The 27,276-nt window shown below is 48.7% G+C and overlaps 1 protein-coding gene across 1 annotated transcript in view; it reads right to left on the bottom strand.

Moving 5' to 3' along the window:
* The window catches only part of exoc3l1 (exocyst complex component 3-like 1), a 92,582-nt gene that overhangs the window by 54,443 nt on the left and 10,863 nt on the right, over positions 1-27,276 (bottom strand). The window contains exons 2-3 of the mRNA XM_060838259.1: positions 5,082-5,242; positions 2,386-2,605 (exon numbers count right to left, since the gene is read on the bottom strand). Coding sequence (XP_060694242.1) covers positions 2,386-2,605; positions 5,082-5,242 — 381 coding nt within the window. The remainder of the gene's footprint in view (positions 1-2,385; positions 2,606-5,081; positions 5,243-27,276) is intronic.

Below are 27,276 nucleotides of genomic sequence, written 5' to 3'. Positions count from 1 at the left end.
CCCAAATTTCAAGACTCGGGAGGCATATTTTTAAGGTGAGAGGAGATGTTACCGTAAACAATTCCTCATTCTCAATTTGCGTATGAGTTCTCTCCTTCTGCCCCTCAACTCAACCCGCACCAGTTCACCTCGTGTGTATCCATGCTTCAACGCTGTGCTTCACCACAAACACGGAAACCAGTTCAGTGAAGAGATTGATTCTCTAATGAGCACAATCCCAAAGTCAAAACCTTCAGAGACCGGATGAGGAGCCAGAGGCGTCACCTCAGGTATCATGGCCCGGGAAAGGAAAGTGGGAAAGGACAGAGGCTGCCTGAGCTTTGCCACTACCACGCGTTCTCTTTTAGGATCAGACTGTGCCACAGGGTGTCCCAGAGACATCCAAGATCAGCGTAATCACAGAGCGAGGCTGATGTGCACCAGGGCTAGGAGGCCTACCTCGAAGATTGGTGGAGGTCAGTCATCTCAACTCCAGCACATCCCTGCAGGAGTTCCTCAGGGTATTTCATCCTGTTTGGTAGCTTCGCCAGGTTGACACCTCATTTTTAGGTTTGCTTGGTGCCCACCTGCACACTCCGTTGAGCCAGGGTTGATTCCCCTGATTTGATGGTAATGGGGGATATGCCAGGTTACAGATTGTGCTGGAGTACAATTCTGCTGCCGTTGGTGGTCCACAGTGCCCCATGGATGCCCAGTCTTGAGCTGCTCGATCTGTTCAAGGTCTGTCCCATTTAGCACGGTGATAGTGCCACGCAACACAATGTGAGATGTTCTCAATGTGAAGGCAGGATTTTATCTCCACAAGGACCGTGCGCTGATCGCTGTTACCAATGCTGTCATGCATCTGCAGCTGAGAAATCGGTAAGGATGAGGTCGAGTATGTTTTTCACTCTTGTTGGCTCCCTCACCACCCCTGCTGCAGACCCAGGCTAGCAGCTATGTCCTTTAGGATCTGACCAGCTCAATCAGTAATACTGCTGCCGAGCCACTCTTGGTGGTGGACATTGAAGTCCCCCATCCAGAGTACATTTTGTGTCTTACCACCTTCAGTGCTTCCTCTAAGTACTGCTCAAAATGGAGGAGTACTTGCTCATCGACAGAGGGCTGAGGTTATGTGGTAATCAGCAGGAGGTTGTATCCAGAGTGAATGTTGAGGATCTCCAATGGGCATTCCTCCCAACTGTATCACACTCTACTGTCATCTTTGGAGCATCAGTGATAACAGTGGGGTAAGGCCTACCCAGGAATGATTTTGGTGATGTCTGCAGCATTGTTGGGAAGGCATGAGTGCCATGTGCCTGGAGTCATGTGTAGGTGAGTCCAGGTAAGGATGGCAGATTTCCTTCGCTGAAGGGGATTACTGAACAAAGTGCGCTTTCACAAAAATCGACATTTACGGGAAAGGGATGGCATCGTGGTAAGGTTAGCGGACCAAGAATCCAGAACCCCAGCCTCATGTTTTCATGAGGTTGGCTCCTATATCCTGCTATGGTAGATGGTAAAATTGGGTTTGAATAAAATGGTGGCCCGAGTGGCAAGCATGTAACCATCGTTATTGTCTGTAAAAACCCACTGCCTTCACTAACGTCCAATGGAGGGAAATCTGCCATCCTTACCTGGTCTGGCCTACATGCGACTCTACAGCAAAATGGTTGATCTTAATTGCCCTCAGGGCAATAAGGGATGGAAATAGATATCTGGTCCCCTCCTCTGATACATTACTCATTTTACAAATAGCTCCCCTTCAAAGTATTAACAGTAGCTCGGTGGTCAGCATAGACCATAGTTCAAATCCCCGAGTTGGAAGTTGAGAACAAAATCTGGTGGAGGTGTAGAGGGGGTGCAGCAGTCAGAGAGGTAGCATCTTTGAGAGGAGATCTGAACCCGTCTTCTCTGGAGGGAGTAATGTATCCTATGGCAAATGGTAGCAGGGGGAGGTCATTCAGTTTCCTAGCTGAAATATTTGGGCGGCACAGTGGTTAGCACTGCTGCCTCACAGTGCCAGGGACCTGGGTTTGATCCTAGCCTCAGGCAGCTGTCTGTGTAGAGTTTACACACTTCCCCTGTACCTGTGTGCAGGTTTGATGGATTGGCCATGCTAAATTACCCTGTAGTGTCCAGGGATGAGTAGGTTAGGTGGATTGGCCATGGGAAAGACAGGGATATGAGGACTGGGTCTGGGCAGGATGCTCTTCGGACAGTCAGTGTAGACTTTATGGGCCGAATGGCCTACTTCCACACTGTAGGGATTCTACTATTCTACATCCTCCTTCCTAGGATAGCGAGGTATCCACAGTTCACCACCACTGGAGTGTGCACATTATGCTTTTTAGCATGCAAATGAATTAGCCAGTAACATTGACAGTGTGGACAGGGCTTCCTTACCTGAGAATACATGCTGTAGATTGTGCACTGCAGTAGCCAACTGGACATGGTCAGAAACCAGGCTGCGTAAATGCCCCAGGCCTTCAAACCCATTGAGTTTCTTCTGCCAATCCTCACAGACGTCAACCAGTGTGCGGCGCACTGCTCTGACATCATCAAGAGACGCCTTCAGCTGCCCAAGGCCTGTTGCGACCCCTTCCAGATAGGACTGAACGGCAGACTGCAACAGGGAGAGGAATGTTGAGATGGGACTTTATTTTACACTTGAAGGCAGAAAAGCTGAAGAGCCACACTCCAGCTGGGGATCAGTGTCTGACCACACATTATCTCGCAGACTGTACACAACCATTTCAGAGGCTGAATGACCAACTATGCCGACGTAAGACGTGATGGCAGCCTAAGCTGTAGATGTGCCACTCTCAGGAAACATACGTTGGCATATTAAGGCCCTCTGCCCAAAGTCAGCTAGTCATAAAGCGCACAAGGAAGCCATTTCACCCAGTGTGCTGATTGGCCATTAAAATGCTAATCAATTCGTTCCACTCCTCTGCTCTTTCCCAATAATCCTGCAAATCTTTCTTTTTCAAATGGAAATATCCCTTTTGGATGGAACTGTTGAATCTCTTGCATCTTTCCAAAATAAGAAACAAATTGCCTTTCCCTCTGGTGATCTGGCGAATTATTGTTAAGTCTGTGTCCCTCCAAGCCAGTGGAAACAATTTGTCCTTATCGGGTCAATCCATGTCCCTCAGCATGGTGAACACTGCTATTTAGATCTTCCTTGTCTTCTTAAGGGTGAACAATCCTGGCTTCCCCAGTCTCTCCACATTACCATTCAGTGCCATTGGAGTAAATCTCCTCTGTACCCCATCCAATTCCTGGATGCCCTTCTTAAAGTCATGAAGTTAAATCATGTCGAGAGTTCGGTTCAGGGATTGATATTGAAGGGAAAAGTCCAAAGATAGCAAGACAGACTCTTAACCCAACTTAATCACTGACATTTGGACTAATTTTTCCACTGTATTCCTTTGGGAAACAGGATTGGATTACTGTACCATCTTTCACTGAGAAATCTTCTAAAAGATTTCTCATTGTCGAATAGATCTTGTTCGTACGAGGTTTGAAAATTCACATTCCTGATCCTGAGGCAAAGCAGGTCAAAGGTTGGGGGTCATAGGCCTAGCATTCCTCAACTGACATCTGCACTGTGAGGGCCTCAATGTCTTTATGGCCTTGGAGTTTTCTAACCAGTTTTTTTCTATCATTTACCACTCAGACAAAGACAGTTATAAAGTAACTGCAAAGCACTGGGATTTCTCCTTTAATTGAAGTGTTAACACTTTTTAAAAGCAATTATTTTTCCTTCTCACAACAGGCATTGATTTCTCACTGGGATCCAGTACATTGCCCGACTTTCATGTTGACTAGTCAGAGTACAGTTTTGACTTTAGGAATCGGCAGCCATCTTTGATAGGATTGACAGGGTCCATTGACCAGGGATGATGGAGTCTAGCTCCACTGTTAGGTTGGAAATCCTGGAATTGTTCTGTTTGTGATTTGACAGTTGAAATAAGATGATGGTTTGGTTAAAGTAGACACAATAAAAACAAGATCTTTGTTCAGAATTTGGGCAAAGCTGCATGTCTTTGTGGATTGAACAGGAGAATAGGACTTACTGGATTGCCCTGCAGTGCTTAGAATGGGCTTGATGGGTCAAATGGCCTTCTTCTGCGCTGTACATAACTTCACTTTCCATGAGGGCAGCAATTGAGTGCACATATCTTGGTATATGTTTTCTGTTCTTGATGCACAACTGCAACACATCCTGCCCTCCAACTTGACACATTACATGAGGTCAGCTAATCAAGCATAAAGAAGAGATGATGCCCAAGACCTTGAGTGTCCTTGGGCTAATCAACCACTGGGGCATCACAGCCTCGTCCAATCTGATCCTTGGTTAATTTCCATGCACAATCACATATACAGAGACACATGCATATACACACACAACTCTCACACAGTCATACTCAAATACACACACACAGTCACATTAAAACCCAACACTCAAACACTCCCCCACATGCCAACATTCCCACCCAGTCACACTCAAATGCACACACATACTCTCACACAGCCTTACACAGTCACACAAATAGGCACACACACAGACACACACACACCATCTCTCTCTGTCTCTCTCACACTCACAAACACACACTCACATTCTCACGCATTCACAAACACAAACACAAGCGCGCGCGCACACAAACACACCTATCTCACAGGTGTGACTGGAATACCCTTAAGATAGAAAAAAATTTGAAAAAGAGGAAGGAAGAAAACACGAGGTGCATATTTTGGAAGTAGAAATGGAATTGAAGATATGGGAAAGCTCAGCACGAGGTTAAACTCTCATGTTCACAGTTAGCAATATACATTTCACTGTCAGCACATTCAGAAAAATCAACCTTATAAAAGAGTCAGAAGGGAACTGGAATAATTCCTGAGATACCTGAGATAGGAAATGACTTTTCAAAAGCTCAGCCTGGGCTGTGGGGCTCAGGTGAGCCTGGGTTATGGAGCTCAGGTCAGTCTGGGTTATGGCGATCAGGTGAGCCTGGGTTATGGAGATCAGGTCAGCCTGGGCTATGCATCTGCTGATGCTCCACTCTCTAGTGGTCCTAGTGCATACTTGCCTTTAACCTGGACTGAACAGAGGATGTTCTTTGCGTCTCTCTCTTGCGATACTGGCCCAGTCTCTCCAGTTGATCTGGGTGATAGAAGATTCCCGAGGCCCACTTCAATGCCGCTCCTCGGGCCAGATTTTCTGCTTTCTCAAGCTCGGGCCACATACCACCTGGAAGATCAGAGCAGACAGCAGCTTCAAAGCAATCCTCTCTTTCCACTTATAGAAATAGCTCATTTAGATTTGAAATTCCCTAATGACTCTCTTGATTAACTGGAACCAGCGAATAATATCAGCTTTACTTGCACAAAGCAGAGGAAAAACACCATCAGTCTCCAAGGTCACTAACAACTAACGCAGTATGACTAAGGTCAGCCGATACTCCATTGTACTGAGTGCACAGAACCCAATGTCCCAAAAGTATAACAATGTAAAATATTCAAGTGCGTAATTTTTCTCTGTATGATTGGGATCACCCAGTTGCACTAGGTGGTTCCACTTTGATTTTTTTTCCTTTTACAAGTTGAATACTGTCTTTGATCATGTCCTCAAGCTACACCAATAACCTGTTGGGTGATGATCAGTTTGGCTTCTATGATGGCATGGTAACTCAGCAGTTAGCACTGCTGCCTCACAGTGCCAGGGACCCAGGTTTGATTCCACCCTTGGGCGTCTGGCTGTGTGGAGTTTGCACATTCTCCCCGTGTTTGCATGGGTTTTCTCTAGGTGCTCCAGTTTCCTCCCACAGTCCAAAGATGTGCAGGTTTGGTGGACTGGCCATGCTAAATTGCCCATAGTGTTCAGGGATGTGCAGGTCAGGTGGGTAAGCCATAGGAAATGGGGGGATTGGGTAGGATACTCTTAAAAGACTCAGTGTGGACTTGATGGCCTGCTTCCACACTGTAGGGATCCTATGATTCTGCCACTGATCCAGACACTGAGGGATGAGTGGAATGCTGCAAGAGGGGTGCGGCTCTATTGAAGTGGTACCTGTCAATGAGTGGCAGTGAGGAGGTCAATTCGCAATGTTGGGGAGGTGAGGGGAGGGAAAGGCAAAACCAAAAAAACAGCGAAGCACAATAAGAAAGCATCATGGAAAATAAATGAGTCAGGATCCTAATTGCCTCGCTCATCGCTTTTATTTGTCAGTTTACTTCAGAGTCACAGAAAAAGGGAAATTTTGATACTTATTGCATTGAGTCTCAACTGGTGTCATGGAGATGGAGGGTAACAATTGACCTCATTCACCATATTCAGGGAGGGGGGGGGGGGGGCCGCAGACGGAGCTCCTAAACCTAATATCATGGATATTGCCCCTATTGAGGGGAACTGCAGCCAGAGCTCCTGAACCGAATTCCCCTGATATTGCCCCTATTGAGGGTAACTGCAGCTACAGCACCTGACCCTAATGCCCTGATATTGCCCCTATTGAGGGGAACTGCAGCTACAGTTCCTGCACCTAATACCCCTTGTATTGCCCCTATTGAGTGGAACTGCAGCCAGAATCCTGAACCTAATACCCCTGATATTGCCCCGATAGGGGAACTGCAGCTACCGTTCCTAATAGCCCTGATATTGCCCCTATTGAGGGGAACTGCAGCTACAGTTCCTGCACCTAATTTCCCTGATATTGCCCCTATTGAGGGAACTGCAGCCAGAGCTCCAGAACCTAATACCCCTGATATTGACCCCATTGAGTCGAACTGCAGCTACTGCTCCTGAACCTAATGCCCAGATATCGCTCCTATTGAGGGGAACTGCAGCTACAGCGCCTGAACCTAATACCCCTGGTATTGCCCTTATTCAGGGGGACTGCAGCCAGAGACCCAGAACCCAATACCCCTGACATTGCCCCTATTAAGGGGAACTGCAGCTACAGCTCCTGAACCCAATACCCCTGACATTGCCCCTATTAAGGGGAACTGCAGCTACACCTCCTGAAACTAATGCCATGGATATTGCCCCTATTGAGGGGAACTGCTGCCAGAGCCTCCTGAACCTAAAACCACTGTAATTGCCTGTCCTCATAACTAAGCATCGAGCTCTGTTGGAGAATCACATCAGACATGAAATGTGAATTCTCTTTCTCTCTCCAGAGAAGATGTCAGCCCGGCTGAGTTTCTCCACTGCTTTTATATTTTTTGCTTTAGGTTTTCAGCATCCCAGATTTTAATAAAGAATTAAATCGCGGTGCAGGGTTCCAGGCGCCAAAGACAAATGAGACTTTGATGTAAACATGGAATAGTACATTGTTCTTTCTACAACTCACTTTATGGCTAATGAGGTGAAACTGGGCCCTGGGAATATAACCCTGTCAGAATGGGATTTCCGTGTCTCTGTCACCCTTTCTTGTCACACCTCAAGCTGGAAGAACAACATTCAAATGGACTGGTATCAGCGAAGGAAACTCATTGTGTCATTTTGGATGCCTTGGCAAAATGTACTTATCCAACTTTCCATCCCAGCCCACTCCTCTCTACCCAACCCATCTATCCAACCCCATCTACCCCACTCTACCCCACCCCATCTACCCCACCCCATCTACCCCACCCCACTCTACCCCACCCCATCTACCCCACCCCACCTACCCCACCCCATCTACCACACCCCACTCTACCCAACCCCATCTATCCCACCCCATCTACTCAACCCCATCTACCCCACCTCACTTTACCCCACCCCATCTGCCCCACCCCACTCTACCCTGCCTCACTCTACCCCACTCCACTCTACCCCACCCCATCTACCCCACCCCACTCTACCCCACCTTACTCTACCCCACCCCATCTATCCCACCGCACTCTACCCCATCCCACTCTACCCCACCCCATCTACCTCACCCTACTTTACCCCACCCCACTTTACCCCACCCCACCTACCCCACCTCACTCTACCCCAACCCCCCCACCCCACTCTACAACACCACACTCTACCCAACCCCGCTTTACCCCACCTCCCTCTACCCCACCCCACTCTAGCTCACCCCACTCTACCCCACCCCACTCTACCCCACCCACTTTACCTCACCCCATCTACCTCACCCAACTTTACCCCACCCCACTCTACCCCTCCTCACTCTCCCACCCTACACTACCCCACCCCATCTACCCTACCCCACTCTACCCCACCCCACTCTACCACACCTAACTCTACCCTACACCACTCTACCTCACCCCACTTTACCCCACCTCTCTAACCCACTCCATCTACCACACCCCACTCTACCCCACCCCATCTACCCCACCCCACTCTACCCCACCCCAATCTACACCACTCCACTTTACCCCGTCTAACTCTACCCCACCTCACTCTACCCCACTCCACTCTACCTCACCCCACTCTGCCCCATGTCACCCCACTCTACCTCACCATACTCTACCCCATCCCACACTACCTCACCTCACTCTAGGTAAAAACAATGACTGCAGATGCTGGAAACCAGATTCTGGATCAGTGGTGCTGGAAGAGCACAGCAGTTCAGGCAGCACGCTGCTCATTGGATGCTGCCTGAACTTTTGTGCTCTTCCAACACCACTGATCCAGAATCTCAGCTCACTCTACCCCACCCCACTCTACCCCACCCCACTTTATCCCAACCCATCTACCTCACCCAATTTTACCCCACCCCACTCTAACCCACCCCATCTACCCCACCCAACTTTACCCCGTCTATAACTCTACCCTACCCCACTCAACCCCACCCCACTTTACCCCACCCCACTTTACACCAGCCCATTTACCCTACCTCACTCTACCCCACCCCACTCTACCCCACCCCACTCTACTGCACCTCACTCTACCACAGCCCACTCTACCCCATCCCACTCTACCCTGCCCCACTCTACCCCACCCTATTCTACCCCACCCCACTCTACCCACCCCACTTTACCCCACCTAACTCTACCCTACCCCTCTCTACCACAGCCCACTCTACCCCACACCACTCTACCCAACCCCACTTTACCCCACCTCTCTCTAACCCACCCCATCTATCCCACCTCACTCTACCCAACCCAACTCTATCTCACCTCACCCTACTCCACCCCACTTTATTCCACCCAACTCTACCCCACCCCACTCTACCCCACCCCATCTACCTCACCCCACTGTACCCCACCCCATCTACCTCACCCCATCTACCTCACCCCATCTACCCCACCCCATCTACCACACCCCACTCTAACCCACCCCACTCTACCCCACCCCACTCTACCCCACCCCATCTACCCCACCTCACTCTACCCAAGCCAAATCTACCTCACCTCACCTTACTCCACCCCACTTTATCCCACCCAACTCTACCCCACCCCACTCTACCCCACTGCACACTACCCCACCCTACTCTACCCTACCACACTCTACCACACCCCACTCTACCCCACCCCAGTCTACCCCAGCGCACTCTGCCCTACCCCACTCTACCCCACCCCACTTTACCCCACCCCAATCTACCCCACCACATCTATCTCACCCCAATTTACCCCACCCCACTCTACCCCACCTCACTCTACCCCACCCCACTCCACATCACCCCATATACCCCACCCCACTTTAACCCACCCCATCTACTTCACCCCACTTTACCCCACCCCACTCTACCCCATCCCATCTATCCCACCTCATTCTACCCCATCCCACTCTACCTCACCCCACTCTAACCCACCCCACTCTACCCCACTGCACTCTACCCCATGCACTCTACCCCACCCCACTCTACCCCGCCGCACTCTACCCTACCCCACTCTGCCTCACCTCACCCTACCCCACTGCACTCTACCCCACCCTACTCGACCCCACGACACTCTACCCCATCCCACTCTACCCCACTGCACTCTACCTCATGCACTCTACCCCACTCCACTCTACCCCACCGCATTCTACTCCATTCCACTCTGCCTCACCTCACCCTACCCCAATGCACTCTACCCCACCCCACTCTACCCCACCCCACTCTATCCCACCCCACTCTACCCTACCCCACTCTACCCCACCCTACTCTATCCCATCCCACTCTACCCCACCCCACTCTACCCCACCCCACTCTACCCCACCCCACTCTATCCTACCCCATTCTATCCCAAGTCCTGGGCAGCACAGAGTCTTTCTGACAGTATCTTACATTTTCCAGCACACAGCCAGGTTTCCATCATCACTTGCGCTCCCATCCCCATCACATCTCCACGGCTTTTCAGGCATGACATTGTTGCCTATTGGATAAAACCTATACTTGTTTTTGGTAATCTTCTCTCATGCTGGGGCCTAGCTGCTGTCTCAGGAACACTCGTTGTTGTGTTGAGTGTTGTTTATAGAACATAGAACATTACAGCGCAGCACAGGTCCTTCTGCCCTCGATGAACCAAAGCTGTGGAACCAACCTGGTGCCCATTTTCCATTTTAATCTGTATATTTATCCAATGACCATTTAAAGGCCCTTAAAGCTGGCGAGTGTACTACTGTTGCAGGCAGGGCATTCCACACCCCTACTACTTTCTGTGTAAAATCCCCTCTGGAACCTTTTCACTCCCGGATGGCAAAGCTGGTTTTGGACTTGTGCGTGGCAGGATACACCTCACTGCCTACATCTGGTTCATTGGCGGCTGTGTCTTTGGAACCTTGATCCTTTTTAGAGTCAAACAGCACAGAAACAGAGCCTTGGGCCCAACCTGTCCATGCCGACCAGATTTCCTAAACTGAACTAGTCCCGCTTGCCAGTACCTTTTCATATACCCATCCAAATGTTTTTTAAATTGACCCATGAAGCATTTCTGTCATGAAAGTCATAGAGATGTACAGCACAGAAACAGACCCTTCAGTTCAACTCATCCATGCCGACCAGGTATCCTAAATTAATCTAATCCCACATGGCCCATATCCCCCTAAACCATTCCTAATCATATACCCTTCCAGATGCCTTTTAAATTGTGTAATTGTACTAGCCTCCACCACTTCCTCTGGCAGCTCATTCCATACACGTATCACCCTCTGCCTGAAAAAGTTGTCCCTTAGGTCCCTTTTATATTTTTCCCCTCTCACCCTGAATCTATGCCCTCTAGTTCTGGACTCCCCCACCCCATTCCCCTCGTGATTTTATAAACCTCTGTCAGGTCACCCCTCAGCCTCCAACGCTCCAGGGAAAACAGCCCCAGCCTATTCAACCTCTCCAACCCTGGCAACATTCTTGCAAATATTTTCTGAACCCTTTCAAGTTTCAGAACATCTTGCGTGTAGCATACACCCCTCCCGCTGACGTGCCATTATTATCGATGGGACCTCAAGATCTGATGTTGTTGTCACAACCCTCCAGAGGTGAAAGAGCAGCTGGTCTTTCTGAGATGCAGAGATCCCGAACGGATTCCTGGGGAGGGGTAAGGTCTGATAACAGGCTGTGTGTGGAATGTAAATATTTCAACAGTATCGGGAGATCTAGGTCCAAAACAGCAAAAATAAACCCTGAAGATTTAAATTGAAATAGCAAACAAAAAACATTTAAAAGCTGAAAGAACAATAGGTTACAGTCTGCAGTTACCTCAATAGAGAGGAAATCATATCTGCCTTTTCAAAGCCAGTTTAAAAATAATTCGGACTGACTTACATCCTCTCATTTGTCTCTTTGTGTGTGCGTATATCAGGCATGTTTGTGTTATTTTTCCCATCAATTGTTTCCTCCTAGTTTCCTCCCTTCCTTTCCTGAATGTTTGAGGCCTAGTACAGTAACACAGCCCTGAAGGGAGACAGTGAGAGGGAAGGAGACCGATCCCCAAGGGCTGGCAAGGTGACCATCAAACTGGCATTTCAAAACTGCAGAAAGGTTAAGGGCTATTTGTCATGTGTCAACTCAAACGGTGTCACTGGCTATTCAGCTACAGAGACGACGACACAGCTCACTCACAAAGAAGGACAATTGCAGGCATACCAGGTATAGGAAATCGAGCTGCAGTTCTCCTTCTGAAATAAAGTTAATGAGGTCGATTGTTGTTCCCCAATCCTAGCTAAAACTCAACATAGAATCCCCAGAAAAAGGCTGTTTAGCCGATCGAGTTTGGACTGACCCTCTGAAGAGTATCCCACCCTATCTCCATAACCCCTGCATTTATCACAGCTAACTCACCCAGCCTGCACATCCCTGGAGACCACTGGGCAATTTAGCATGGCCAATCCACCTAATATGCAAATCTTTGGACTGTGGGATGCAGGGTGAACATGCAAACCCCACACAGTCACCTGAGGCTGGAATCGAACTCAGGTGCCTGGCAGCTGTGAGACAGCTAACCTTAAGCCTATCGCAGGGCTAACCAGTGGGCATGCAAGAAGTGTCAAATTGTCCTTGTCCCTTGCTTAGAGACAAAAAAAATTGCAGATGCTGGAATCCAAAGTAGACAAGCAGGAGGCTGGAAGAACACAGCAAGCCAGGCAGCATCAGGAGGTGGGGAAGTCCTCAAGAACAGTTACACCTGAAAAGTCAACTTCTACATTTTTTTATGCTGCCGGACTTGCTGTGTTCTTCCCGTCTCCTGCCTGTCTACCTGTCTCTTGTCTAGCAGTGCACTTTGACATAGCAAAGGCATGGAGTGAGAGGGATGGGTACCCAATCCTGTCACAGCCATCAAATGTCTTGAATCTATTCCTCAGATCCAAGCCCACAGCAGGCATGTGGCTATTGACATAACATGGAAATATTGAGCCTTGTTTTCAGTTGCTCGGTTACCTGGCTGAATTGGCAGCTTTCTGATGAGCAGGAGATAGGTGTCAGTGAGGGTGGTGGAAGGGAGTGGGGCTGGCAGAGGATTGGGGAGAGCTTGATTGAGAGAGAGGCACCGAAGATAAGCTTACCCCAACTACATCCGTGCAGGTCAATGAAAGGAATGCTGGGAGGTCGGCCTAAAACCGAAATGGACTGCAGTGGGTCAAGAAAGCACCTTCTCAAGAGCAACTATGGACGGGCTATAATGCTGGCCAAGTCATAGAGTCATTCAGCATGGAAACACACCCTTCTGTCCATATCGTCCACACTGATCAAGTAAATTAGTTGCTGGAAAAGCGCAGCAGGTCAGACAGCATCTAAGGAGCAGGAGAGTCGACGTTTCGGGCATGAGCCGAAACGTTGACTCTCCTGCTCCTTGGATGCTGTCTGACCTGCTACGCTTTTCCAGCAACACATTTTCAGCTCTGATCTCCAGCATCTGCAGTCCTCACTTTCTCCAAGTAAATTAGTACCAACTGCTTGCATTTGGCCCATATCCCTCCAAATATTTCCTACTTCTGCATTTATCCAAATGTCTTTTAAATGCTGTAACTGTCCCTGCATCCACCACCTCCTCTGGAAGTTCAGTCCACACACTTCATGTAAAAAAAAAAGTTGACCTTCGAGTTCTTTTTAAAACTTCTTCCTCTCAGCTTAAAAATATGCCCACTAGTCTTGAACTCCCCCACCCTTGCCATCATTGATTGGGCCCAGCATTTATTACTTATCTCTTGGGTAGGTAGTGGTGAGCTGCCTTCTTGAACTGCTACAGTCCATAGATAGACCCATAACGCTATTGGAGAGGGAGCCTCTCTGGGATTTTGACCCGGTGACATTGAAGGAATGATTGGTCTACAATGTAAGGAGATAAAATTCAAGTGTCATCTAAATCTAAAAAGTCAAGTTAGGTTAGTCCACGTCTGCAGGTACTGTGAGCAGTTCTAGGCATCATATTTTCAGAAGAATATGCTGGTCTTGGAAGGAATGCAGTTTAGATTTGTCAGAACAGTTCCTGGACTCTAGGGGACTAAGCTAGTTTCTTTATCTTTATGGAATCCCTGTGGTGTGGAAACAAGCCATTTGGCCCAACAAGTCCACACCATCCCACCACAGAGTGGTCCACCCATTCCCCTACCCTATTACTCTACATTTACCCCTGACTAATGCACCTAACCTACACATCCCTATGTTACCCCGACAATTCAGCATGGCCAATTCACCCTAACCAGCACATCTTTGGACTGTGTAAAGAAACTGGGGCACCCAGAGAAAACCCACGCAGACAGGGGGGAGAACACACAAACTCCACACAGACTGTCACCCAAGATTAGAATCGAACCCGGGTCCCTTATACTGTGAGGTAGCAGTGCTAACCACTGAGCCACCGTGACACCCAGGTGCTATTATTCAAATGTAAAGGGGGCAGGAGTAATTTGATTGTAGTTTGCAGTGTATGAACAGGGGATGAAGTAGATAGACAGAAACTATTTCCAACTTGTTGGGAGTTAAGAAAGCATTGGCTAAAAACTAGAGACTGTACTTTCAGGAATGAGATTCAGAAACACTTCATCACACCAAAGGTGATAGAAATTTGGAGCTCTTTTCTGCCAGTAGCAATTGATGGCAGATCAATCGTTACATTTAAAATGGAGACTGAATGAAACAAAGGTCCTAAGGGCTAAGGGACAAAAACGAGTGTGTGAAGTTATGTTGCAGATCAGTCAAGATCGCGTTAAATGGTGGAAATCGCTCATTCCTGTAAGCTCTTATAGGCCTCAGGCCTCACACCTCACAATGCAGGATGTCTGCACAATCACAGCTTCAAATGCTTGTTCACCAATTATAAGCCCACTGGGGTGGCTCAGTGGCTAGCACTGGTTGCCAAGGACCCATGGTTCAATCCCCTTGGCAATTGTCTGTGTAGGGTTTGCACATTCTCCCTGTGTCTGTGTGACTTTCCTCTCACAGTCCAAAGGTGTGCAGGTTGGGTGGATTTGTTGTGCTCAACTGCCCATAGTGTCCAGTGATGTGCAAGCCAGTTGGGTTAGCCATGGGAAATGTAGGGTGACAGGATAAGGGTGCTGGGTCTTCAGAGGGGCCAGTATGGACTCAATATTTTACCCTTCTATCTTCCCCTTGTCCTCAGCTACTCATTCCACCAGGCTCCACATTCAACAGATCGTCCTCAGTCACCTCTACTGTGACGCCAACCCCAAACAAATCCTCGGCAATGCACTGGTATGTTCCTCAATCATCCTCATTCCCCTTCCTGTCACAATGTCCTGTACAAAAGCAAGAGGTACAGCATCTGCCCTTTTCTCCCTTCTGGTGCAAGATGATGGTAGGGTGGGACCCTCCAGCCAGGGCTCCTCTGCTCCACTGGCTCTTTCTTTCTATCTCCTTTTTTTCAACTGACTACCTTTAAATTTACTCAGATGGGAACGCAGGAGGCGGGTCCTGGACCGGAGGCCGTCACAGGTGGCTCCAAGACCAGGCCGACATGGGAGGTGAGTCCCCAGGGACGAATCCCAGACCAGGCTGCTGCGGGAGGTGAGTCCTGGAAACAAATCTGGACTGGAGGCTGATGCAGGGGAGGCGAGTTCCAGACTGGAAGCCGCTGCAGGGAGACAAGGCTCGGACTAGAAGCCAGGCCATGAGTTTTGAAAGCAGGCATTGTCGGGAGAGTAGGCCCAGTTTTGTCTGGACCGTAAGCCTGGTGCGATCTGGAGAGCAGGCCCGGTGCGGTCTGGAGAATAGGCCCGGCGTTGTCTGGAGAATAGGCCCAGTGCAGTCTGGACAGTAGGTCTGGTGCAGTCTGGAGAGTAGGCCCAGTGTTGTCGGGAGAGTAGGTCTGGTGTTGTCTGGAGAGTAGGCCCAGTGTTGTCGGGAGAGTAGGTCTGGTGCAGTCTGGAGAGTAGGCCTGGTGTTGTCGGGAGAGTAGGCCTGGTGTTGTCTGGAGAGTAGGCCCGGTGCAGTCTGGAGAGTAGGCCCAGTGCGGTCTGGAGAATAGACACGGCGTTGTCTGGAGAGTAGGCCCGGTACAGTCTGGAGAGTAGGCCCAGTGTTGTCTGGAGAGGAGGCCCGGTACAGTCTGGAGAGTAGGCCCGGTACAGTCTGGAGAGTAGGCCCAGTGTTGTCTGGAGAGTAGACCTGTTGCAGTCTGGAGAATAGGCCCGGCATTGTCTGGAGAGTAGGCCCGGTACAGTCTGGAGAGTAGGCCCAGTGCAGTCTGGAGAGTAGGCCCGGTGCGGTCTGGAGAGTAGGACCAGTGTAGTTTGGAGAGTAGGCCCAGTGCGGTGTGGAGAGTAGGCCCAGTGGTGTCTGGAGAGTAGGCCCAGTGCAGTCTGGAGGCTCGGGGCTGACACATACTTGGGTGAAAAGGACCGTAATTTAAGTGGCTTTCTTTTTCCCCTTTTTATTCTTATGCTGGACTTTTATTCTTTCAATTTTGTACCAAATGCTTAGGTGCCTGAACCTAAATATCTTACACCTAAGTTGGTGCCATAAGCAGCAACATTGCACACTTTTCGCTACATTTATTCGAATGCACTTTACAAAAAAGCTAATTCTAATTCAAATTATTTCTTCCCTCCTCACTATTCTGTAAACACTCCTTCCCTGTGCAACAGCGATTTATCTGTACTTCACACGACTTGCCATCCTGTATGTGTTGCTCTCGATGCCGACTCCCACACTTTGTAAAGGTCGATCACAGATGGGATGGTCACTTTGCAGAAACTTCTGTTCAGATCATTTGCCCTAGGAGCCTTGAACGCTACTGCTCTGGCCCACTTGCAGTCTGACTCTGTGTGTACAGGCTCCCTTTACCCGATCTTGAAGGAAAGCACATCACAGTCTTCCAGAGGCAACGCTGAGTTCGTGATTTCAGATCATAAGCATTGTTCCCATTTTCTTCATGTGTGTTTATGGCTGAACAGCTGCTGTTGGTGACGCTTCTGACATTTCAGTTGCTTGCTCCTATGGAACCATTTTTTTGTGTATTTATCCACCACTTTTCCCTTGCGTTCTAAACCCTATTGTCATTCAATCGTTCCTGCCATCCGCCCGTCACAGATTGCCCCTTTATTTCTATTCTCCTTTCCCAGCCTTGTAGAGGCATAGAGATGCACAGCACAGAAACAGACCCTTCAGTCCAACTCGTCCATGCTGACCAGATATCCCAACCTAATCTAGTCCCATTTGTCAGCACTTGGCCCATATCCCTCTAAAGGTACAAAATGAGGTCTGCAGATGCTGGAGATCACAGTTGAAAATGTGTTGCTGGTTAAAGCACAGCAGGTCAGGCAGCATCCAAGGAATAGGAAATCCGACGTTTCGGGCATAAGCCCTTCATCAGGAATCAAGGAATAGGAAATTCAACGCTTCGGGCATAAGCCCTTCATCATTCATTCCTGATGAAGGGCTTATGCCCGAAACGTCGAATTTCCTATTCCTTGGATGCTGCCTGACCTGCTGTGCTTTAACCAGCAACACATTTTCAACCATATCCCTCTAAACTCTTCCTATTCATATACCCATCCAGATGCCTTTTAATTGTACCAGCCTCCATCACTTCCTCTGGCAGCTCATTCCATACACGTACCACCTTCTGCATGCAAAAGTTGCCCCTTAGATACTTATTAAATCTTACCCCTCTCACCCTAAACCTATGCCCTCAAGTTCTGGACTTCCCCAATCCAGGGAAAAGACTTTCTCTATTTATCCTATCCATGCCCCTCATGATTTTATAAACCTCTATAAGTTTACCCCTCAACCTCCAATGCTCCAGGGAAAACAGCCCCTCCCTGTAGCTCAAACCCTGGCAACATCCTTGTAAATCTTTTCGAGCCCTTTCAAGTTTCACCGTGCAACCAGTCCTGATAATGGGTCATCAATCAGATGTATTGACTCGGTTTGTCTCTACACTGAAGCTACTGAATATGTCCAGCATCTTGTAAGCTTTCCAGCATTTGCAGTAGTTTTCTGCTGACCGTATTCCTTCCTTCACTTCAGAACTGAGGTCGCAGGTTCACTTCAAGTTGGTATTTAATGCTGCCAATCTATTGGAGGGCACGGGCTGGTTGGTACTTTAATAATAATGACAGGAACTGAAGCAGAGAGGGTGAGAGCACCACAGGTTAGATTCAGTCCGCTGAAAACAGTGAGTGCAACAAGCTGAAATATAATTATAGAACATCCCAGGCCTTGGAACAAACATGCTCACATTACCTTGTAATCAGGGCACCTCATCAATCTTCTGAGCATCAGGCTGTCACTTAACAGCAAGCTCCATTATTCATCCACCACAAGATAAAGGAAACACATTCAATTTAAGGTACACAGCCCAAAGTCATTACTTAGTACTCCAGGAATAAACACAGAGGAGAAATGGTGGACATGAATTGCGTTTGCAACCCATTACAGGCTCCTCCTTCTTTCAATATTATTTTAACACGTGCTTTACATAGTATTGGTACATAGCTGCCTGAATCAACTGAGTCCTGGGTCAGGTACAGCACAGCTTCAGACCCTGAACAATCATTCATTCTTTATTCTTTCCTGGGCTTTGGATATCACCAGCAAGGCGAACAGTTGTTGCCCGTTGGAAACTGCCACTGAACTGAGCGGCTTCTTAGGTGATTACAGAGGGCACTTTCGAGTTGCAAAAGTAGGCCATTCAGCACATCGAGTCTGCTTTGCCATTCAATGGGATCATGGTGAATAGAGTTGTGGAGTCATACAGCATGGAAACAGACCCTTCGGTCCAACCAGTCCATGCCGAATATAATCCCAAACTAAATGAGTCCCTCTTGCTTGCACTTGTCCCATATCCCTCCAAACGTTTCTTATTCATCTACTTACCCAAATGTCTTTTAAACGTTGCAACTGTACCCACAGGAACTACTTCCTCAGGAGCTTCAGTCCACACACGAACCACTCTCTGTGTAACAAAGTTGCTGCTCATGTCTTTTTAAGTCTCTCTCCTATCGCCTTAAGAATGTGTCGCCCTAGTCTTGAAAAGCCCCACCATAGAGAAAATGAATCTCCCATTCACCTTATCTCTGTACCCCCTCAAATCTTTATAAACCTCTTTAAGCTGATAATCCTTGACTCCAATTTCCTGCCCTTTTCCCATTACCCTTGACGTCAGTCACATAATTTGGGATAGACTTCCAAATTGTCTGGGACGTCTTGGATATGCCAGCCAATGGAAAACTTGCTTGGTTTTGATTCTGGTCCAGGAATGAAAACTAGTTGGGTTTGGTTCACGGCAGCTGGTCCAGTCTGCCAATAGAACATAGAACATAGAACAGTACAGCACAGAACAGGCCCTTCGGCCCACGATGTTGTGCCGACCACTGATCCTCATGTATGCACCCTCAAATGTCTGTGACCAATGCTGTGAAAATCCATCCCATGATCGACTGAACCATTAAAAACGAGTTACTGACTTATTGACCTGAGAAGAAATCAATTGACTGTGAAAAATGCCCTCCCTTAGCATTGAAAGAACACCCATCTATTGAAGTACACCGTCACGGTCCTGTTCCAGGTTTTACACTGTATCTACAAAGTGAAGGATTGAATAGGTCTCTAGAAGGTTCTTTTCTTGTGCAACTCCTGCCTCAGACTCCAACAAATGCAACAGAAAAGAAATTTCAGAATTTTGGACCATTTCAAATTTAGAAACATTTATGAATTCTACAGGTCTGCTTCAATATATTAATCAAATTGTAAATAAATCTGAATACTCGTTTTAGCCTGGCTGCATTGTTCCCACGGCCTTCAAAAAGGATCGAATATCTTGCTTGGTATCCCACATGACGGCATGGTGGCACAGTGGTTAGCACTGCTGCCTCACAGCACCTGTAGACCCGGGTTCAATTCCCGACTCAGGCGACTGACTGTGTGGAGTTTGCACGTTCTCCCCGTGTCTGCGTGGGTTTCCTCCGGGTGCTCCGGTTTCCTCCCACAGTCCAAAGATGTGCGGGTCAGGTGAATTGGCCAAGCTAAATTGCCCGTAGTGTTAGGTAAGGGGTAAAATGTAGGGGTATGGGTGGGTTGCGCTTCGGCGGGTCGGTGTGGACTTGTTGGGCCGAAGGGCCTGTTTCCACACTGTAAGTCTAGTCTAATCTATGACCTTTTCACAATAAGTTGCAATTTAAAAATTTACATCCCAAAGGATTCGTCTATCTAGAGCTTTTGGGGGTGGCAATCATTGTGCCCATGTATCTATCTCACTTTTATTGCTAACTTATAGGACAGTAGCTTTTGCACGCAAATTATATTTTGTACTCTCAACATGTAAAATGCTAGCTGGCATTGTACATTTGTAAATTTTACCCAGCAATTTGAACGTGTATGGTATCTGTATGCATAATAAAATGTCCCAAGGTGCTTTACAAGACAAAATTTGATAACCAACCTCACAGAGTTATACGACACGGAAACAAATCATTTGGCCCAACTCGTCCATGCTGATCCAGATATCCTGAATTTGCCAGCACCCGGCCCGTATCCCTCCAAACCCTTCCTATTCATATACCCCATCCAGATGCCATTTAAATGTTGCAATTGTACCAGCCTCCACCACTTTCGCCTGGCAGCTCATTCCATACCCGTACCACCCTCTGCGTGAAAACGTTGCCCCTCAGGTCTCTATTAGATCTTTCCCCTCTCACCTGTGCACTTTAATTTTGGACTCCCCTATCCTGGGAAAAAGACCTTGGGTATTCACCCTATCTACGCTCCTCATGATTTTACAAACCTCTGTTAAATCATTCCTCAGCCTCCGCAACTCAATGGAAAACAGCCCCAGCCCTATTCAGCCTTTCTGACAATATCCTTGTCAATCTTTTCTGAACCCTTTCAAGTTGAATGACATATTTCCTATTGCAGGGAGTTCAGAATTTCTCAGTCTATGTTTGGAAAGTTCAAGTCTCACACTTTTAAGACCCTATCACTCTTACAGATATTTGAGATCACCTTACTAATTTCACAATTTCCCACTGACTTTTGGGCGGGGTCTATATTACAATTCAAATCAGGTGATCATCCCTTTCGTATTTCACAGTTTTCCCAAATCACTTCACTGGACATACTCCACGGAATATCCTCCCTCAGTACAGAAGATATCAGGGTGGGTGACCAAAATTATGACTCGAGAGGTGGTTTTAGACAGCATTTCGAAGGAGGAGAGGGAAAATCAGAAGGGAAAGAGAGCTAGTACAGAGACAGGAGGTATGGGGAGGCTAGTACAGAGACAGGAGGTATGGGGAGGCTAGTACAGAGTCAGGGGGTATGGGGAGACTAGTACAGAGACAGGAGGTATGGGGAGGCTAGTACAGAGTCAGGTATGGGGAGGCTAGTACAGAGACAGAGGTATGGGGAGGCTAGTACAGAGACAGGAGGTATGGGGAGGCTAGTACAGAGTCAGGGGGTATGGGGAGACTAGTACAGACAGGAGGTATGGGGAGGCTAGTACAGAGTCAGGTATGGGGAGGCTAGTACAGAGTCAGGTATGGGGAGGCTAGTACAGAGACAGAGGTATGGGGAGGCTAGTACAGAGTCAGGAGGTATGGGGAGGCTACTACAGACAGAGGTATGGGGAGGCTAGTACAGAGACAGAGGTATGGGGAGGCTAGTACAGAGTCAGGAGGTATGGGGAGGCTACTACAGACAGAGGTACGGGGAGGCTAGTACAGAGACAGAGGTATGGGGAGGCTAGTACAGAGACAGAGGTATGGGGAGGCTAGTACAGAGTCAGGAGGTATGGGGAGGCTAGTACAGAGACAGAGGTATGGGGAGGCTAGTACAGAGTCAGGAGGTACAGAGACGCTAGTACAGAGTCAGGAGGTATGGGGAGGCTGGTACAGAGACAGGAAGTATGGGGAGGCTAGTACAGAGACAGAGGTATGGGGAAGCTGGTACAAAGTCTGGTATAGGGAGGCTGGTACAGAGTCAGGAGGTATGGGGAGGCTGGTACAGAGTCAGGTATGGGGAGGCTAGTACAGAGACAGAGGTATGGGGAGGCTAGTACAGAGACAGGAGGTATGGGGATGTTAGTACAGAGACAGGAGATATGGGGAGGCTAGTACAGAGTCAGGAGGTATAGGGAGGTTAGTACAGAGTCAGGAGGTATGGGAGGCTAGTACAGAGACAGGAGGTATGGGGATGTTAGTACAGAGACAGAAGGTATGGGGAGGCTAGTACAGAGACAGGAGTTATAGGGAGGTTAGTACAGAGTCAGGAGGTATGGGGAGGCTAGTACAGAGTCAGGTATGGGGAGGTTAGTACAGAGACAGGTATAGGGAGGCTAGTACAGAGTCAGGTATGAGGAGGCTAGTACAGAGACAGGAGGTATGAGGAGGTTAGTACAGAGTCAGGTATGGGGAGGCTAGTACAGAGACAGAGGTATGGGGAGGCTAATACAGAGACAGAGGTATGGGGAGGCTAATACAGGGACAGAGGTATGGGGAGGCTAGTACAGAGTCAGGAGGTATGGGGAGGCTAGTACAGAGACAGAGGTACGGGGAGGCTAGTACAGAGTCAGGAGGTACAGAGACGCTAGTACAGAGTCAGGAGGTATGGGGAGGCTGGTACAGAGACAGGAAGTATGGGGAGGCTAGTACAGAGTCAGAGGTATGGGGAAGCTGGTACAAAGTCTGGTATAGGGAGGCTGGTACAGAGTCAGGAGGTATGGGGAGGCTGGTACAGAGTCAGGTATGGGGAGGTTAGTACAGAGACATTGGTATAGGGAGGCTAGTACAGAGACAGAGGTATGGGGAGGCTAGTACAGAGTCAGGAGATATGGGGAGGCTAGTACAGAGTCAGGAGGTATAGGGAGGTTAGTACAGAGTCAGGAGGTATGGGGATGTTAGTACAGAGACAGGAGGTATGGGGAGGCTAGTACAGAGTCAGGAGGTATGGGGAGGCTAGTACAGAGACAGGAGGTATGGGGAGGCTAGTACAGAGACAGGAGGTATAGGGAGGTTAGTACAGAGACAGAAGGTATGGGGAGGCTAGTACAGAGACAGGAGGTATGAGGAGGCTAGTACAGAGTCAGGAGGTATGGGGAGGCTACTACAGACAGAGGTACGGGGAGGCTAGTACAGAGACAGAGGTATGGGGAGGCTAGTACAGAGTCAGGAGGTATGGGGAGGCTAGTACAGAGACAGAGGTATGGGGAGGCTAGTACAGAGTCAGGAGGTATGGGGAGGCTACTACAGACAGAGGTACGGGGAGGCTAGTACAGAGACAGAGGTATGGGGAGGCTAGTACAGAGTCAGGAGGTATGGGGAGGCTAGTACAGAGACAGAGGTATGGGGAGGCTAGTACAGAGTCAGGAGGTACAGAGACGCTAGTACAGAGTCAGGAGGTATGGGGAGGCTAGTACAGAGACAGGAGTTATAGGGAGGTTAGTACAGAGTCAGGAGGTATGGGGAGGCTAGTACAGAGTCAGGTATGGGGAGGTTAGTACAGAGACAGGTATAGGGAGGCTAGTACAGAGTCAGGTATGAGGAGGCTAGTACAGAGACAGGAGGTATGAGGAGGTTAGTACAGAGTCAGGTATGGGGAGGCTAGTACAGAGACAGAGGTATGGGGAGGCTAATACAGAGACAGAGGTATGGGGAGGCTAATACAGGGACAGAGGTATGGGGAGGCTAGTACAGAGTCAGGAGGTATGGGGAGGCTAGTACAGAGACAGAGGTACGGGGAGGCTAGAACAGAGTCAGGAGGTACAGAGACGCTAGTACAGAGTCAGGAGGTATGGGGAGGCTGGTACAGAGACAGGAAGTATGGGGAGGCTAGTACAGAGTCAGAGGTATGGGGAAGCTGGTACAAAGTCTGGTATAGGGAGGCTGGTACAGAGTCAGGAGGTATGGGGAGGCTGGTACAGAGTCAGGTATGGGGAGGTTAGTACAGAGACATTGGTATAGGGAGGCTAGTACAGAGACAGAGGTATGGGGAGGCTAGTACAGAGTCAGGAGATATGGGGAGGCTAGTACAGAGTCAGGAGGTATAGGGAGGTTAGTACAGAGTCAGGAGGTAATGGGGATGTTAGTACAGAGACAGGAGGTATGGGGAGGCTAGTACAGAGACAGGAGTTATGGGGAGGTTAGTACGGAGTCAGGAGGTATGGGGAGGCTGGTACAGAGTCAGGTATGGGGAGGCTAGTACAGAGACAGGAGGTATGAGGAGGCTAGTACAGAGACAGAAGGTATGGGGAGGTTAGTACAGAGACAGAAGGTATGGGGAGGCTAGTACAGAGACAGGAGTTATAGGGAGGTTAGTACAGAGACAGGAGGTATGGGGAGGCTGGTACAGAGTCAGGTATGGGGATGCTAGTACAGAGTCTTACACACACACACACACACACACACACACACACGTTACACAGGGAGCAGATACATCAGTCATTTTGTCGCTGCAAGCCTATTTCATCTCTTGCACGTTCAGCAGGCAGCCAGCAGTGATGTAACTAGTTGGCAGTGTGCTGTAGGTAATGCATCACTCAGTGGAAATGAAATCACACTGTGCTGAAATCATCCTGCAGCAAAGATCAATATTGAGCAGGAGGCATGCAAAGGTCAGTGAAGGCAGACTGGTAACATATTCAAGGAAACGGATTAGTTCCCATCACTGCACTCATTTTGAGCTTTTGAGAATTACTGAAAGATTCTTAAAATGAGACAGTATTCTTGAGAAAGTGTTTGGAATTGGCCGTGGCTGTCACTCACAATCATGGGTACATACAGTGTCCTTATGCACACAGGGAATGGAGTTTAGCTGAAGACAATGACGACAGACGGTGGAATATTGAGCCTGGATTCTAGGCTCCAGGGCAGCCCAGAGAGACAGTTGTGTTGGTGGAGCTGCCATCGTTTGGATCATTAAACAAGGACTGAGAAAGAGGAGGAAGCAAGAGCCGGTGGCTTCATTATTCAGTCAGTGAATGCAGGGTTTAGCAGGTTGGGACTGTCTTTATTGTCCATCCTGAGTTACCCTCGAGTGCTGATTTGTCTTCTAAAACCATTGCTGTAGAGACACACCCAGTGCTTTTAGGGAGGGAAGGAACAGTGATGTATTTCCAAGTCAGGTAGTGAGTGGCTTGGAGGGGAACTTGCTGATGGTGGTGTTTTCATGTATCTGCCACCTATAAATTCTGGATGGTACCAGTTGTGGATTTGGAAGGTGCTGTCTAAGAAACTTTGGTGAATTTCTGCAGGGCACCTTGCAGATAGTGCGAGCTGCTACTACTGAGCATCAGTGGTGGAGGGAGTGGATGCTTGTAGGTGCGGTTCCAATCAAGTGGGCTGCTTTGTCCTCAAGCTTCTTGAGTGCTGCTGGAGCTGCACCCATCCAGGCCAGTGGGGAGTATTCCATCGCAGTTGAAGATGGTGGGCAGGATTTGGGAGTCAAGAGGTGAGCTACTCGCTGCAAGATTCCGAGCCTCTGAGCTGCTCTTGTAGTCACAGTATTTATGAGGTTAGTCCAGCTCAGTTGCTGGTCAATGGTAACCTCCAAGATGTTGATGGTGGGGGAATTCAATGGCACTAATGCTATTGGATATCTAGATTACCTAGTCTCTGATTGGAAATGGTTTTTGCTTGGCTTTTGTGAGGCGTGAATGTTACTTGTCACTTTTCAGCCCAAGCCAAGATATATTGCCAAGGTCTTGCCGCGTTTGGCTGTTTCAGTATCTGAGGAGATTTTGAAAATGACACACGGTTAGAGAAAGAGGAGGAAAGAAGACTTTGAGATCGAGAAGATGAGTGCGAGGAGAAAAGGTAAGAGTGAGGATGAAAAATGAGGGTGTGAGTGATCAAGTAATGAGGGAGAAAGCAGGGAGAAAGAGAGGTGAAAGTGGGAGTGAGAGAATGAGTGTGAGGAGAAAGAGAGTGCAAGTGAAAATGAGACAGAGAGTGACAACATTTAAGAAAGGGAAAAAGAGACTGAGAAAAGAAGGCAGAGAACAGAATTTCCCCCACCCTGGATTGATATGGCCAATGGCAGGAAAGGGGCAAATATGACAAAAATGAAAAGTTTGAAATATCAACATTGTGAAAATGTTTCCCGACTTTCCCCTTGGGACTTCCAGAGTCTTGACATGGAGCAGTGACTCCCTTATTTCCATGGATTTGCATGTCATCCTTAACCCAACTTGCCTTATTACTGCACCTCTCCCAACTCTCCTCATCTTTCCTGAGAAACGAGACATTCCGTTTCCTGAGAAACTTGAACATCAGAGTGGGCACCTGGCAGCTTGCAAAATACGCGTCCCAAACATTGCCTGAATGTTTAAGATCTTAACACGGAGAAGCAGAAATAGGCCATTCAGCCCATTGAGTCTGCGCTGCCAGTAAGTGAGATCCTAGCTGATCTGAGAATCCTCAACCCCACTTTCTGGCTTTTTCCCACAATACCCATACTGCCTGAGGTCAAGTCACTCTCGTACTACTGGACCATAGAAACAACCGGAAGAGCACAGCAGTTCAGACAGCATCCAAGGAGCAGCGAAATCGACTTTTCGGGAAAAAGCCCTTCATCAGGAATAAAGGCAGTGATCCTGAAGCGTAGAGAGATAAGCTAGAGGAGGGTGGGGGTGGGGAGAAAGTAGCATAGAGTACAATAGGTGAGTGGGGGAGGGAGGAGAGGGTGGAGTGTGGAAGGGGAGCACCAGGGGCGTTCTGTCCTTGTTACGGTTGGAGGGGTGGGATCTGAGGATGGAGGTGCGGGATGTGGACGAGATGCGTTGGAGGGCATCTTTAACCACGTGGGAAGGGAAATTGCGGTCTCTAAAGAAGGAGGCCATCTGGTGTGTTCTGTGGTGGAACTGGTCCTCCTGGGAGCAGATACGGTGGAGGAGGAGGAATTGGGAATACAGGATGGCATTTTTGCAAGAGGTAGGGTGGGAAGAGGTGTAATCCAGGTAGCTGTGAGAGTCGGTGGGTTTTCCACACCCCACCCCTCCAACCATAACAAGGACAGAATGCCCCTGGTGCTCACCTTCCATCCTACAAACCTTCACATAAACCAAATCATCCGCTGATATTTCTGCCACCTCCAAAAAGACCCCACCACCAGGGATATATTTCCCTCCCCACCCCTTTCCGCCTTCCGCAAAGACCGTTCCCTCCATGACTACTTGGTCAGGCCCACGCCCCCCTACAACCCACCCTCCCATCCTGGCACCTTCCCCTGCCACCGCAGGAACTGTAAAACCTGCGCCCACACCTCCTCCCTTACCTTCATCCAAGACCCTAAAGGAGCCTTCCACATCCATCAAAGTTTTACCTGCACATCCACTAATATCATTTATTGTATCCGTTGCTCCCGATGTGGTCTCCTCTACATTGGGGAGACTGGGTGCCTCCTAGCAGAGCGCTTTAGGGAACATCTCCGGGACACCTGCACCAATCAACCACAGCGCCCTGTGGCCCAACATTTCAACTCCCCCTCC

The sequence above is a fragment of the Hemiscyllium ocellatum genome, chromosome 17 (assembly GCF_020745735.1).
Source record: "Hemiscyllium ocellatum isolate sHemOce1 chromosome 17, sHemOce1.pat.X.cur, whole genome shotgun sequence".
Taxonomy (NCBI): domain Eukaryota; kingdom Metazoa; phylum Chordata; class Chondrichthyes; order Orectolobiformes; family Hemiscylliidae; genus Hemiscyllium; species Hemiscyllium ocellatum.
The sequence above is the reverse complement of the archived record's forward strand: the minus strand, read 5'-3'. Positions and strand labels throughout refer to the sequence as shown.